The 14,086-nt window shown below is 38.1% G+C and overlaps 1 protein-coding gene across 2 annotated transcripts in view; it reads right to left on the bottom strand.

The window, feature by feature from the left end:
* Positions 1 to 370: 370 nt before the first annotated feature.
* Positions 371 to 14,086, bottom strand: part of yme1l1b (YME1-like 1b) — a 42,422-nt gene continuing 28,706 nt past the window's right edge. For both annotated transcript variants that reach the window (XM_039753891.1, XM_039753892.1), the window contains exons 13-19: positions 12,745 to 12,857; positions 12,476 to 12,631; positions 8,732 to 8,883; positions 7,834 to 7,960; positions 6,222 to 6,295; positions 5,310 to 5,396; positions 371 to 2,127 (exon numbers count right to left, since the gene is read on the bottom strand). In XM_039753891.1, coding sequence (XP_039609825.1) covers positions 1,984 to 2,127; positions 5,310 to 5,396; positions 6,222 to 6,295; positions 7,834 to 7,960; positions 8,732 to 8,883; positions 12,476 to 12,631; positions 12,745 to 12,857 — 853 coding nt within the window. In that variant the 3' untranslated portion in view covers positions 371 to 1,983. The remainder of the gene's footprint in view (positions 2,128 to 5,309; positions 5,397 to 6,221; positions 6,296 to 7,833; positions 7,961 to 8,731; positions 8,884 to 12,475; positions 12,632 to 12,744; positions 12,858 to 14,086) is intronic.

Here is a 14,086-nt window from a genome sequence, read left to right as displayed (position 1 = left end):
AGAGCTAATCCTGAGCAATGACCAACTGCAATCTAATAGAGGACCGTAAATATTAAATGGCCAATACAAATGTAATCGTGACGGTTTGATTTTAGATTCAATGCAGTAAGAAATACGGAGGTTGGAATTCCATCCATCTTCTAAATTTGCTTTGTCATAAGCAGGGTAGCAATGAAGCTGGAGCCTATGCCAGAGGAAGCAATGGGCACAAGACAGCAGCGCCAGTCCATCACAGGATGAACCCACACACACACACGGGCCAATCCACCCAACTGGCATGTCTTCCTCTGAGGGAGGAAACCCACATGGACACGTGGGAAGCCTGCAGACTCTCCTGATGATTGCAGTCATCACTAAATGCGGCAAATCCTTAAAGGCATTTGATTATGATTTATTTTTACTTCTTTAGTTTATATACATGAACAGATACACAAAGGAAAACAAATGCAAACATACATTTTAAAGCTAAGAGCAATAACAAATGTGCAAATAAAATGGTTAAATATCAGGCATCTTACAGAAGGATGGAAACCGCAAATGTGCAATTATTGCAAGGGATGGAAATGGCAGTAGATCCTGATCACTGCTGCAAGAACCAGATGAAACAATATTTTTGAAACAAATAATCTGAAGTGTTCAGTTGAAACCGTTTTCAGACAAATGCGTTTCCTACACACAGACGTGGGGCTGAAACTGCTACACCACATCAGTGTGGGCAACGAGAGGCCGCAGAAGGGAGGACCTCGGCTTACTAGGAATGTCTGCATTTAGAATTTGAAATTTTCAAAATGTCAACGAGTGCGCAACCAACCAATCAAAAAAAAAAATTCATGTACTTAAAATCATTTATCAATTTAGTCACACCTCAAAATTATGCTAAAGCTCAGGATTAAACATTTGAAGTGAAGACAGCTTTAAAAAGTATTTTAAAGGGGATTAAAACTGAACATTTCAAGTATTTTAGTGTTTGTTTTGCGGCCAGGAATCTCGACACACTTGTGAAAATGTCAATTACCACCCAACAGTATCTTTTATTTTAAATCTTTTTTTTAAACAAATTTTTTGAAAGGCTTACCTTAGGATTTTATTTCAGATTCTGTTCAAATACAAAATTCACCACTGAGGCAATTCGTAAATTAATCCATTAAGGATTCCTATAATAACTGCAGAGGAATGGCAGATTTATTATATTTTGTTCACTTTTACTGTATAAATCATTTACAATTAAAAGCTGGGTTCAACGTTTTACCTTTACTTGATTACTTGGAATTGATTTTGCAGACTAGAAAATATAAGCGAGGTTTGCAAAGTGAACTAAATAAGGTTCTCCCATTAATAAATACCATAATGGCAATGTGATGCTGGGGGCAAAGAATATAAAAATAACTACTGAACTTGTGCACTCTAAAAATGTAACCACTAAAATGGAAAGAAACCACTAAAAAAATGGTAAATATGTATTTCAATTTACAAGTAAATCGATGATAGAATGAGGACAAAACATGCAGCCGACATCACAAGACTTCAAAAACAGCAGTAATAAAATATACTGGCTGCCTACTCCTCGCTGGTTATTAGGATTCACGGCCTTAAAGTAATAAAATAAATAGATAAACATCTTATTCATTGTACAAAATAGCATGGAGGCTTTCCTGACCCACTGGCTGTGACCCTGAGACTCTTTACTTCTATGGAAGCACCAGTATTTCAAGCACTGCACACAGAAAGGGAAATGGCAGCAGTCTGTCGTCGTTCCCAATGAAAGTCAGTCAGTCTTTCCAGGAATATCTGCTCTTCAGCATAAGCTGGAAGAAAATGCTAAAAGTGTACGGGTATATGTTGGAAAAAAACAAACAAACAAACAAACAGAAACCTTCTTGTCAAGTTTCATTCAGCAGCCGTCTTCCTCACCCCCACCCCCCATCTTCTTTGTCTGCATATTTACATTCAGATTGCTCAGAGTCCGTTTAAGATGGGAAAACATCATCTCATCTCAAGCTTCTTTCCTTCCAAGATCATTTGAATTTCTTTAGCATCCAGGGTCTCGTATGTCAATAAAGCAACAGCCAAGTCTTTGTGTTCTTTTGCGTGAGTCTTCAAGAGGCTTCTGGCTCGGTCATACGAGTCCTTGAAAACAATGAAAATAATTAAGAATTATTAAAAAAGGAGCATCTTCTCAGGCCCAGCCTACAGCCTACTGAGCCTGAAATAGGAAACAGTAAAGTCATAACGCTCAGAGCAGGTTTTCTTTAGGGCCCGATACGGATGGATTGATTTCACTGTACTTCAACTGAACAAATCTGACTTTAAAAAAATAAATAAAAAACCCACACTAAGCTCCTTGGTATTTTCAAAAGTAAACTGCAGTCCACATGTTTTACCTGTCCATTTTTATTAATAACTAACTGAAATACCCAGCCGGGAGGAAAATAAAGTGTTTTTTTTTTTTTTTGTAATTGAGGAAAATTTTAATAGGGAAAAAAAAAAAAACACAACTTTAGTGGGTCTTCATTGTTAATGTGCTTGTCTTGCAGTCTTGTATGTACGTTATCATCCAGTTGACGCTCGGAACCAGACAACTCTAATTTCAAAACCAACAGGGGTGTGGTGCTGCCCAAACCTAAAGAATACTGGCAGTCACCTCCAGTTCGCCCTCTGGTGGTCATTTCAAGTGTCAACTGGATGATAAGACGCATAAAAGACAGCAAGATCACTTCCCCAGTCCTAGAAGAGGGGGCGGGTTAGGGTTGATTTCACCCAGCAGTATTTCATGAAAACCACTCCACACATACATACACATATACATATATATATATATATATACACACACACACACTTGATTGTTCAGTGACCATAACACACACTAAAATAGAAAACCCCTTAAAATACATATCTGTTAACTAATAGAACATGTACACAAAGATTTATCCATAATACGTATGACATAAAAAAAAGAAAAATGCTTGTCATAATTATGTGCCCCAATTTTCATACAATGTTCATGTTGACGTTTATTAAGATAACAAGCTTAACCATTTTGCATATAACACAGACAAATCTGGGTCTTAAGCAAACAAGCCTATTGTTTACTACGCAATGAGGGCAAATCCTTTATTTACAGTTTATTTCAAAATGTAAGTTTATCATTCACATTCAGATAGAGAGTTTCCATTTTAATTAAATTACAAAAACGAGTCTGAATTCATTTAAACAGCTTCTCTTAACGTCTGCTAAAGATGTACCTATTACAAACCGGATTCCAAAAAAGTTGGGACACTAAACAAATTGTGAATAAAAACTGAATGCAATGATGTGGAGATGGCAAATGTCAATATTTTATTTGTAATAGAACGTAGATGACAGATCAAATGTTTAATCCAAGTAAATGTATCATTTTAAAGGAAAAATATTTTGATTCAAAATTTCACGGTGTCAACAAATCCCAAAAAAGTTGGGACAAGTAGCAATAAGAGGCTGGAAAAAGTAAGTTTGAGCATAACAAAGAGCTGGAAGACCAAAAAACACTAATTAGGTCAATTGGCAACATGATTGGGTATAAAAAGAGCTTCTCAGAGTGGCAGTGTCTCTCAAAAGCCAAGATGGGTAGAGGATCACCAATTCCCACAATGTTGCGCAGAAAGATAGTGGAGCAATATCAGAAAGGTGTTACCCAGAGAAAAATTGCAAAGACTTTGCATCTATCATCATCAACTGTGCATAACATCATCCGAAGATTCAGAGAATCTGGAACAATCTCTGTGCGTAAGGGTCAAGGCCGTAAAACCATACTGGATGCCCGTGATCTCCGGGCCCTTAAACGACACTGCACCACAAACAGGAATGCTACTGTAAAGGAAATCACAGAATGGGCTCAGGAATACTTCCAGAAACCATTGTCAGTGAACACAATCCACCGTGCCATCCGCCGTTGCCAGCTGAAACTCTACAGTGTAAAGAAGAAGCCATTTCTAAGCAAGATCCACAAGCTCAGGCGTTGTCACTGGGCCAGGGATCATTTAAAATGGAGTGTGGCAAAATGGAAGACTGTTCTGTGGTCAGATGAGTCACGATTCAAAGTTCTTTTTGGAAATCTGGGACGCCATGTCATCCGGACCAAAGAGGACAAGGACAACCCAAGTTGTTATCAACGCTCAGTTCAGAAGCCTGCATCTCTGATGGTATGGGGTTGCATGAGTGCGTGTGGCATGGGCAGCTTGCATGTCTGGAAAGGCACCATCAATGCAGAAAAATATATTCAGGTTCTAGAACAACATATGCTCCCATCCAGACGTCATCTCTTTCAGGGAAGACCCTGCATTTTTCAACAAGATAATGCCAGACCACATTCTGCATCAATCACAACATCATGGCTGCGTAGGAGAAGGATCCGGGTACTGAAATGGCCAGTCTGCAGTCCAGATCTTTCACCTATAGAGAACATTTGGCGCATCATAAAGAGGAAGGTGTGACAAAGAAGGCCCAAGACGATTGAACAGTTAGAGGCCTGTATTAGACAAGAATGGGAGAGCATTCCTATTTCTAAACTTGAGAAACTGGTCTCCTCGGTCCCCAGACGTCTGTTGAATGTTGTAAGAAGAAAGGGAGATGCCACAGTGGTGAAAATGGCCTTTTCCCAACTTTTTTGGGATTTGTTGACACCATGAAATTCTGAATCAACATATTTTTACCTTAAAATGATACATTTTCTCAGTTTAAACTTTTGTTCCGTGATTTATGTTCTATTCTGAATAAAATATTAGAAGTTGGCACCTCCACATCATTGCATTCAGTTTTTATTCACGATTTGTATAGTGTCCCAACTTTTTTGGAATCCGGTTTGTATTTTCTAACACTCTAAATCACACTGGAAAACACATACGATACCCTCCATAATGTCAGAGACAAAGACATTTATCCTTGATTTGACCCTCTGTTCCACATTTTAAAATTACAAATCAAACAATTCAGACGTGATTAAATTGCGTAAAGCAGCACTACACTTAATTTACAGTAAAGCTCAGAAAAGCAAATGCTGGTGTAAAACAAATCTGCTGATTTAGACTGGCAGCCAATCAATCAGAGCACCACTAGCTGTTACCACACTCCATAGTCTATAGTTGAACACGTACGTATGTGTCTGCTTTGCCTTGTTCAGCTCCTAATGATCATCTACAATTATTCATTTGTACCTTAGAGACCTCATTTTGCAGAGAAAGCGTGACTACTGCATAGCCTACAGAGTGTCCATGATTTATAAATGAAACATTCAATGACAAATAAATAGTAGAAGGTAGAAAAAGAAACATTACCTTCAGGAGTATTCGCACTTCATGCTCAATAGCTGCTTGTGTTTCAGGGCTGAGTTTTCCAGTATCCCCGTATGTCATGACTCCAAGCTGGTTTCATAAGAAATCAGGAAAAATACATTCAGCTTGTTTCAAAACCATTAAAAATGTAGTTTAAGAAAATAAAAGGTCATTAAACTCCACTATTCTGTCAATTTCATCCACAGCATATAATAAATTGTTTCAATATAAACTCAATGCCACATAGTATCATATCAGGACTAAAATCCTGGAAATGTACCTTTTAAAAAAATACATTTTATAACATTAGTTCCAACGGCACTAACATATATAGTTAACATGAAATCAATTAAAATATTAAGTCAATAAAGCAGCATGTTGCAAACTTTACTTTAGTTGCGATTTGGGCTTTTCTCGTGGGATAGCTGTGATAAAAAAGGCCTCAGGAGCTACTGCTGTGAAAATACGTGTCAGATAAAATTTGAGAAAAAAAACTTTGGTTTTAAATCTTTAAACATTTAGTCCATAATTTAAAATATACAAGATCAGTAAAAAGTAACAAAATTAATAATTATGCTTAATATTATCTAATATGAGGAGTTTGATGAATTAAACTTGAGATTCCAGTGAAATATTTTGATGTATTAAACACTCGTTTTAATTTTACTTTTCACCTTACATCATGTGTATAAACCGTCTATGTTGCATGCTATGTATTCATTGTGCGTGTTTTGTTTTATTGTTACTGTATTACTATCACTGTCACGGTGAGATATGCAAGAATTTCCTTGTACTCTGGACACTCTTTATTATGTTCACATGGCACACCTGAAATTGGTCAGTGACTGATGTACTGTTAGTTTGAGACTTCACTTCAAACCAGGAGTCTGCCATCAAAAAACACCTGCTACTTACCTTCTCGCTCATTCCAAACTTGGTCACCATCATCTTTGCTATCCTTGTTGCACTATCAAAATCACTTGATGCACCTGGGAAAGCACAACCCAGATTAAAAACAACAAAATATAGCACACTAATAAATAAGAGAAAAATCGAAAGAGGGTCTTTTTCAATCTTCCTTTTTACTATTGCTTAGAAGTGTGCGTGTGTCTGTGTGTGCAGAACAAGGTAAGAGCTGCATTAATAAGGGAAACATTATTAATAGCATATTAACTATGTCTTAAAAATTCAGACTTTGCAGATGACAATGTTTGTCAAAAATTACTCTGAATTCAGAAAGTCAGTCTTTCAGACTTAAACCTGACCACCACAAATGGATTACTTATCTTCAGTCTGATGTAAGGGCAACACAGTGACATAGTATCACTTTCGCCTCACAATAACAAGACCACAGTTTCACCGAGTCTGCATGTTCTCCCGGTGTCTGCGTTAGTTTCCTCCCACAGACCAAAGGCATATATGTTAGGTGGACTGGTGATGCTAAATTGTTCCTAGTGTGTGGATGGGTGTGTGTGTGTGTGTGTGGTGTGTGTGTGTGTGTGTGTTCACCCTGTGATGAACTGGTGCCCTGTCCAGGTTTTCTTTCTGCCCTGTGCTTGCTGGGATATAGGCTCCAGTACCTCCCAGGTCACTGTTCAGGACTAAGCGGGAAAGAAAATGACTCGCTGTCTGTCCGATGTAACACACAGTAGAAGCTTTGATAGGCTGAATTTTACAATCTGACACACATCTAATTATGATCATTTTGCCATAATGCTGATTGGTACTCATTGAGCCCAAAATAGGTTTGTACACTCTTAGAACTGTTCTGTATTCTTTATTCACTCTGTGGAGGCTTTTAGGAAAAAGAATGAAGTTAATTCTGCATGCGGCTGCACGCCATCATCAAATCTCCATCCATACTCTATCATGTAGCTCTTAGCTTGCTGAATGAGCTGCCCACCTCCATCCACTACAGACTCCCTTCAGTGTTTCATTCTGTGAATATCTATCTAATTAAGAATGGCTTTGATATGTTCTTGTAACAGACTAAATAGTCTTGGGTTGTCTTGTTTACTCTTCATTTGTGATGATTAATGTTGTAACCTGTCCTGTAACACCAGCTCCTAAACAGATTATGTTGACTTTTTTTGTAAACTGCTTTGGATAAAAGTGTCTGCAAGGTGAATAAATGTAAATGGAAGGCCTGCCTTTTTCTCCCTTCATACCGTAAGCCAACAGTGCCATGGAGTATAAACACCTTGTGCCAAAATAAAAGTTATAGAACAGAAGAGAAACCAGCTTGGACGTTTTTCCTAAAAATGTGATTTTTTTATGGCCATTTGGCAATTTTTCATGCAGAAAAAAAAAAGTGAAGATGGCCATCCTGAGCAGCATCCATGCTGCAGATTTCCTTTAAGAGGAAGGAGAGATCAGAAAAGGAATACTAAAGCTACCACCTGTGTAGGGCTCAAAATCAAAATGCTCTAAGTCTGTTGCACTTTTTTTGCAATAAATTATGGCTTGAGCTTTGACCCTATTCCAATTCAGTGGCATTTTATAGATACAGTGCATTTCAAACACTCACCTGTGGTGATGTTATCATTTCCAAAAATGAGCTCCTCAGCAACTCTTCCTCCCATGCTGACATCCATTTGAGCCAGCAACTGAGAGCGGGTTTCACTCCATCTGTCATTTTCTGGAAGTAATGACACCTTCAAATAAAAAAGGGAATAAAAAAAAAAAAAAAGTAATGTTGACTTTACAAAATGACTGAAGTCCAATGCTAAAGTTTTAAAATTATGCAAAATGTTGTCAATCTTTACATTCCTCTCTATTTACAAAATACTACATTAAAAATCTTAAAAGTCTTAATCTTAAAGTAAACCATTATCAATCTCTTTTGACACAAGAGTTATCTAAATTTCAAGGACAAAAGAGGCAACAGATTTCTTGCTTCCAATGTATTTATTAAATCAGTACAATGTTATGTAAATATTACACGAAATACTGTTAAAACGAGATTAGATTTATGAGAAACTTAACCAAGAAGTGTTGTGGAAACACAAAACAAACGCCACTGTCTGCACGCCACTGTGTGAATAACCCAGTTAAGATATTCCTTGGAAAAAGGAAAGAAAATGCTTTCTCCTAAACTCTGATACACAATACCAAAATAAAGGGCTTTAAGGTTTGTTAACCCTGCACCACCCTAAATATTTGTATGACTTACTGGATTAGCAACATTTTTTTGTTTAAACCAATGTTTGTTTGACTTATGTAACACTTCACTTGTAACTTTTCTTTAAAATTGTATTTTTATTACATTTTGGAAATTGCAAAGAAACAAAAGGACGACGACTATGATGAAAAATGATTTACATGCAAGCTACTGTTTAATAGAAGCATAAAGAAAAGAAATGGTTTCCTAAACCGAGTAATAAAAACTCACAACACTTCATGGCAGATAACTGTATTATTCTTACATGTCCGAGCGTAGGTCCCCTTGGCATTATTGTTGCCTTATTTATAGGCATTGCATCTTTGGTATAGTACGCAACAATAGCGTGTCCAGATTCATGGTAGGCCGTGATTGTTTTGTTTTTCTTGTCAATCTCCACACTTCTGCGTTCTGGGCCTATTACAAACAAAGAAATGGGCAATCCATTATTGTTTAAAAACTAACAAACATTCATACAACAGATGATGTGCTGTCAACTACATGTGCAGTCTATAATAATGTAGATTGTCTTTGCTTTTTGGTAAAATACATATAATCATGAAGCTGTAATTTCTCTTCATTAAACTCATTTCCCTATAATACAGATTATAATAGATTAGCATTCAAAAGTATTTGCAGGCTGTCTTTGAAGCTGAACCTCTAAAATCTAAAGTCACATTCAAACCTCTTTGAATAGTTTTTTTTTTTCATTTGTTAAACTTTTTACTTCATGTTTAGTATTTTGTCTATCATTTCACTTTGAGCAAAGTTGGTCGTCGAAAAAGACTGCAACAATGGTTACCCCAAATTTGTCAAAGCTTTAAAGACAAACCTTTTAAAAAAAAAAAAGTCAGTACAAAATAAAAAAATTACGTATTAAATTACTGAAGAACATTTTAGGTAGAATGCCCATTGCTGGCTGGGTGGTCTTTTGGCTTGGAAGCCCCTGCAGATTTTTTCTTCTTCAGCTTAACTGGAATTTTTTTTTTTTCCCCTCTCTGTCCATCTGGCCCACTGTACTCAACTTTAGAAACTTAAAATGATTCTAAATATAACAACTCTTAATTCTCTTTTAATTATGTCTATCTATATATATAATTCACTAAGGCAAGACAACCATGGAAAGCACGCCGGAAGGCGTGGATTCACTAAGCGCCGATAAGTGAGACACCTATGGCGCAAGCAGGAAGGAGCCACGCCCACCAACTCCAAGACCATTGGATACGACGACAACTCACAGAGCCACGCCCACCAACTTCGGACGACGACACAGAAAAACCGGCGTCATTTATATTCGTCTGTCGTAGAGGTCACATGCAGCTCCGACCCACGCTGACTGTTAATAGAGGCATGTTTCTCACAGAGGTGAATCGCCAAATGTGGCATGTGAAAATGTTTGCGAGGGGTATCCCATGGGATCCTTAAAACGTTCCTTTACAACTGAGGTTAAAACACAATGAAGTGAGCAGTCTTTAAAAAATGAGTTTTCGGTTACGACGCATAACCGCGTGCACTATAGCAAACTGTTTTACACGCTACATACAGCAATTCACATCCGCAACAAACATGTGTCTTCTTAGATATTCGTGCACTTTGTACACACCCCCCTCCCACCGTGGTCGGGTGTCTTGGTGGATTATATATAGAAAAGCAGCCAAAACCGCACAGAGCAATGAAAAGTCTACGTGAGCACAGGTGCATCTGGACTGTACAAAGACGACACATGAGCAGGCAGTGTATACTGAACGAGAAATCAGCAGACTAGCATGACGGAGGAAGCGGAGTGGATGTTCTTCTCCTCTCCTCCCGTTCCACCCTGAGTGCCGCGCGACGATTGTGTGTTGGTTCGTTCCGTGCATTGGTTAAAACACAATGAAGGAAGCAGTCTTTAAAAACCAATAAGCACTGTGCCTCTGTTTCATTACCGTCTCACTTGCTTCACCAATGCAGGCCCCGCAACAGGCGATCCGGCGGCGTCATTCCCATGACCCGCTGGGCAGCCAACCGGGTAACCAAAGTCTTTGGGTTCAGGGTGGAGTATGGTTACAAAGCTGAAACTTAAAGGAATTGACGGAAGGGCACCACCAGGTGTGGAGCCTTTCGCCAACACAGGAAACCTCACCCGGCCTGGACACGCACAGGATTGACAGATTGATAGCTCTTTCTCGATTCTGTGGGTGGTGGTGCATGGCAGTTCTTAGTTGGTGGAGCGATTTGGCTGGTTATTTCCAAAGCAAGCGAGACTCCGCCTGCTAAATAGTTACACGACCCAACAGCGGTCGGCGTCCAAATTCTTAGAGGGACAAGTGGCTTTCAGCCACGTGAGATTGAGCATTAACAGGTCTGTGATGCACTTGTATGTCCGGTACTGCACGCGCGCTACACTGAATGGATCCACGTGTGTCTACCCGGCGCGGGGAGGAGCGGGTAAGCCGTTGAACCCCATTCGTGATGGAGACCGTAGCTTCCAATTGTTCCCCACGAACGAGAAATTCCCAGTATGTGCGGGTCATACGCTCGCACTGATTACGTCCCTGCCTTTTGTAAAGCTCCCCCATGGTCGGGTGACTTGGTGGATTATATATAAAAAAGCAGCCGGAACCGCAAAGAACAATGAAAAATCAACGTGGAAACTGACTGAGGCGGTGTTTGGAAAATTAACAGTCAACGTGACTCACAGGTGCGTGTGGACTGTACACAGGCAGCGACTCGGTAGGGAGTTGGGGCGGGCACATAAGCGGGCAGTGCGTACTGAACGAGCGCCGTTCAACCCCCTCCTTCGCTTTGGAAGGAGAAAGCGCGACGGCGCTCCTCCAGTTTTCAGTCACGGACAATTGTATGTTGGTTCGTAGCGTGCATTGTTGCAATGTTACTTTTCTTGGTGGTTTATTAAATTACGTATTTTTCAAATGTTTATTTTTTCCTCTGTGCTTAAAAATCATTTAAAAAGCGGCCTGATTATGCAGCGTATGCTACGCCGCGGTTTGGCTAGTATTATATAAATGTGTATAATTTGTTTCTATGTTATCTGCTCATTATTGTTCTTGTTTAATTTCTTTTATTGCAGCTGTTTTTTTTTTTGACATCCTGTAAAGCTCTTTGAGCCACATCCTCTGTATGAAAATGTGCTGAAGAAATAATGTTGTTACTGGCCTGACATGTTGCCTCCACAGTTTCTTCTTTCAAGAAATTAAACAAGTATTAAAAGTCAGGGCTAAGCCCCATATTCTCTAGTGTTCCAACGTTTTGTACTCTGCTGGCTGTTTTAAGGTGTGTGTAGGTATAGAAGTGCTTCTGGGTGAGCATTAGGAGACCGAGGTAAAACCACTAATATTTCAGGGTGTGTATATCCGCTGAAAAATATATAAACAGTGTTTTTACATTACTAAGCCAAGCCCAATAGCAAGCAACATGCCTTGATAGTCATCTAACTTTCTACCAGATCCTCAGCTCTGTAAAATGTTCCTGCAACTCATTTGCGCTCAGTGCTAAAAGTATGGGGGTTGAAGGCTGGTATTATAGATACGGATTTAAGTACTGAAATGTTGCACATGTGCACATTCCTTTAAAGTCTGCACATGTCTGCACATTCCTGTTCGCCTCACAGAATGAGAGTAGAGTTGTACTCCTCTAAACAAAGAATTCTGTATCATTTTCTGTGTACTTTACATTTTGTGGTGACAGAAAAAGAGGATGTTCTCATGTTAAAAGAGGAGAGAGTTGCACCAATTTTAAAAGTGCTGGCATTTTCACCAAAATTCCACAGCAATCTTCTATTAAAATAATCTTTAAATAGAAGATTAAGGGTCATAAAACACTGAAAGCATTTACAAAAGTGAGGACAACTTGATACAAATATCGCCATTCTTTCTTTATTAGTATAACGTTTTAAAGTTTCTTCTAAACCCTAAAGATTCTAATAGAATAACTTATTTGAGTTGTTTCAGAATGTTTCAAGCACAATATATAATACAAGATTCAGTCAGGAAGTTTACATACATAGACTTACCCATTAGAATTTTATCTTTAGAAAATTCCAGCTCCTTCATTGTTACCACATCCTTCCCATCTACAGCGGCCTTCAATGCTGCCTGATTTACCAAATTTTCCAAATCTGCTCCAGAGAACCCAACTGTTCCTCTTGCTATTATTTCTGCATTTACACCTGAAATACATGACATTACCTCTTAAATAATTGGACCTATTTTTCTGTAAAAAAGATAATAATAATAATAATATTGTGATATTAAGTCAATATACTTGCAATGTAAACCATACCTGAATCCACTTTAATTTTGTTCAGATACCATTTCAGAATTTCAGTCCGACCTTTCACATCAGGTTTGGGCACAGTCACCTGCATATCAAAGCGTCCAGGACGAATCAAGGCACTGATATCACAAAAGAAAAAGTAGGTTTAAATTAAATAATTAAAGTGAAAGGAATCTAAATAAAATAAACACAAAAATGTAACATGGCTTCCACATGATTAGAAAGTAACAGTTGATAATTACAATACACTCAGAAAATGTGATGGAATTTAAAGGTTAAAAAATAAATGCACACAAAGTAGAAAGCTTCCATGAAGAAAAATTAAAATTTGTTAGACTGAAGCTTCGCTTCTCCTCTGCAACACTCACCAAGTGACCACCCATTTTTCTTTCCTTTTTTTTTTTTTTTAAATAAAAAAATTGACAGAAAGCTTAGTTGCCAATTGAGAAAATGTATTGGGCACTAAGAATTTCAAGCCTGCGGTGTCTCTTATTACACATGCTAACTATCCCAAAACTGATAATTTCTTATAAAGATTTTTTTTACATTACCTACCCCATGTAGTTTGTAGGGGCAGCTGAGAAAATCTTTTACTCTCCCGTTTTCATGGAAAATTGAGAGGTCAACATTTCTGTTAGAATAGTAGCCTATAGTGACAGAGTCTGGACAACAGCAAACAATATTTACAACGTTCAATGAAAAAGTCTCACGCTATTCATGTTGCATAATCCATATGTCAAGCGATCCAGATGTTTGCTCACAAAGGGTAAAACACGTGCATTGCTTGCTAAAATATTGTTAAATAAATACCACTAAAAAAGGAAAGCAGTCCACAAACAAGAAGCCCAGTCACACAAGATTGTGCTTTTGAATTGAAGACAGGACTCTCAACCAATAAATGAGGGATATAGAAAAATTTCGGCATTAAAACATTTAATACCTGTCTCTCACAACAGATTGCATACAACATATAAAAATAATTTTGGCTGGAGTATTGCTGTAAAGTTACATGTCAATAAATCAACAGTTAAATATTCCAAGAAAACCGTATGTGCAAATAAAGCTGTACAAATGCCAGGTCATAACTCCAAAAAAAAGGACAGCTTATCATTGGGCTACTCAATCTAAAGCACAATTACACTCATCTAAATGATTATAAGTGATGTATAAGTCAACAACTACCTTTATTTTGCAAAGTGTGTTTTGCAAGGTTTCCTATTTCCAAAAGTTTTCTCAAAGATGAACAGGGACTAAGGCTGAAGTGCCGAGGAAGCTATTTCTTTTTCCCCAGTTTTCTATCTACTGTATTATTTGTGCACATCGTTCAGGATTCCTACTACCCTTACTG

This window comes from Polypterus senegalus, chromosome 5 (assembly GCF_016835505.1).
Source record: "Polypterus senegalus isolate Bchr_013 chromosome 5, ASM1683550v1, whole genome shotgun sequence".
Lineage (NCBI taxonomy): Eukaryota > Metazoa > Chordata > Cladistia > Polypteriformes > Polypteridae > Polypterus > Polypterus senegalus.
The sequence above is the reverse complement of the archived record's forward strand: the minus strand, read 5'-3'. Positions and strand labels throughout refer to the sequence as shown.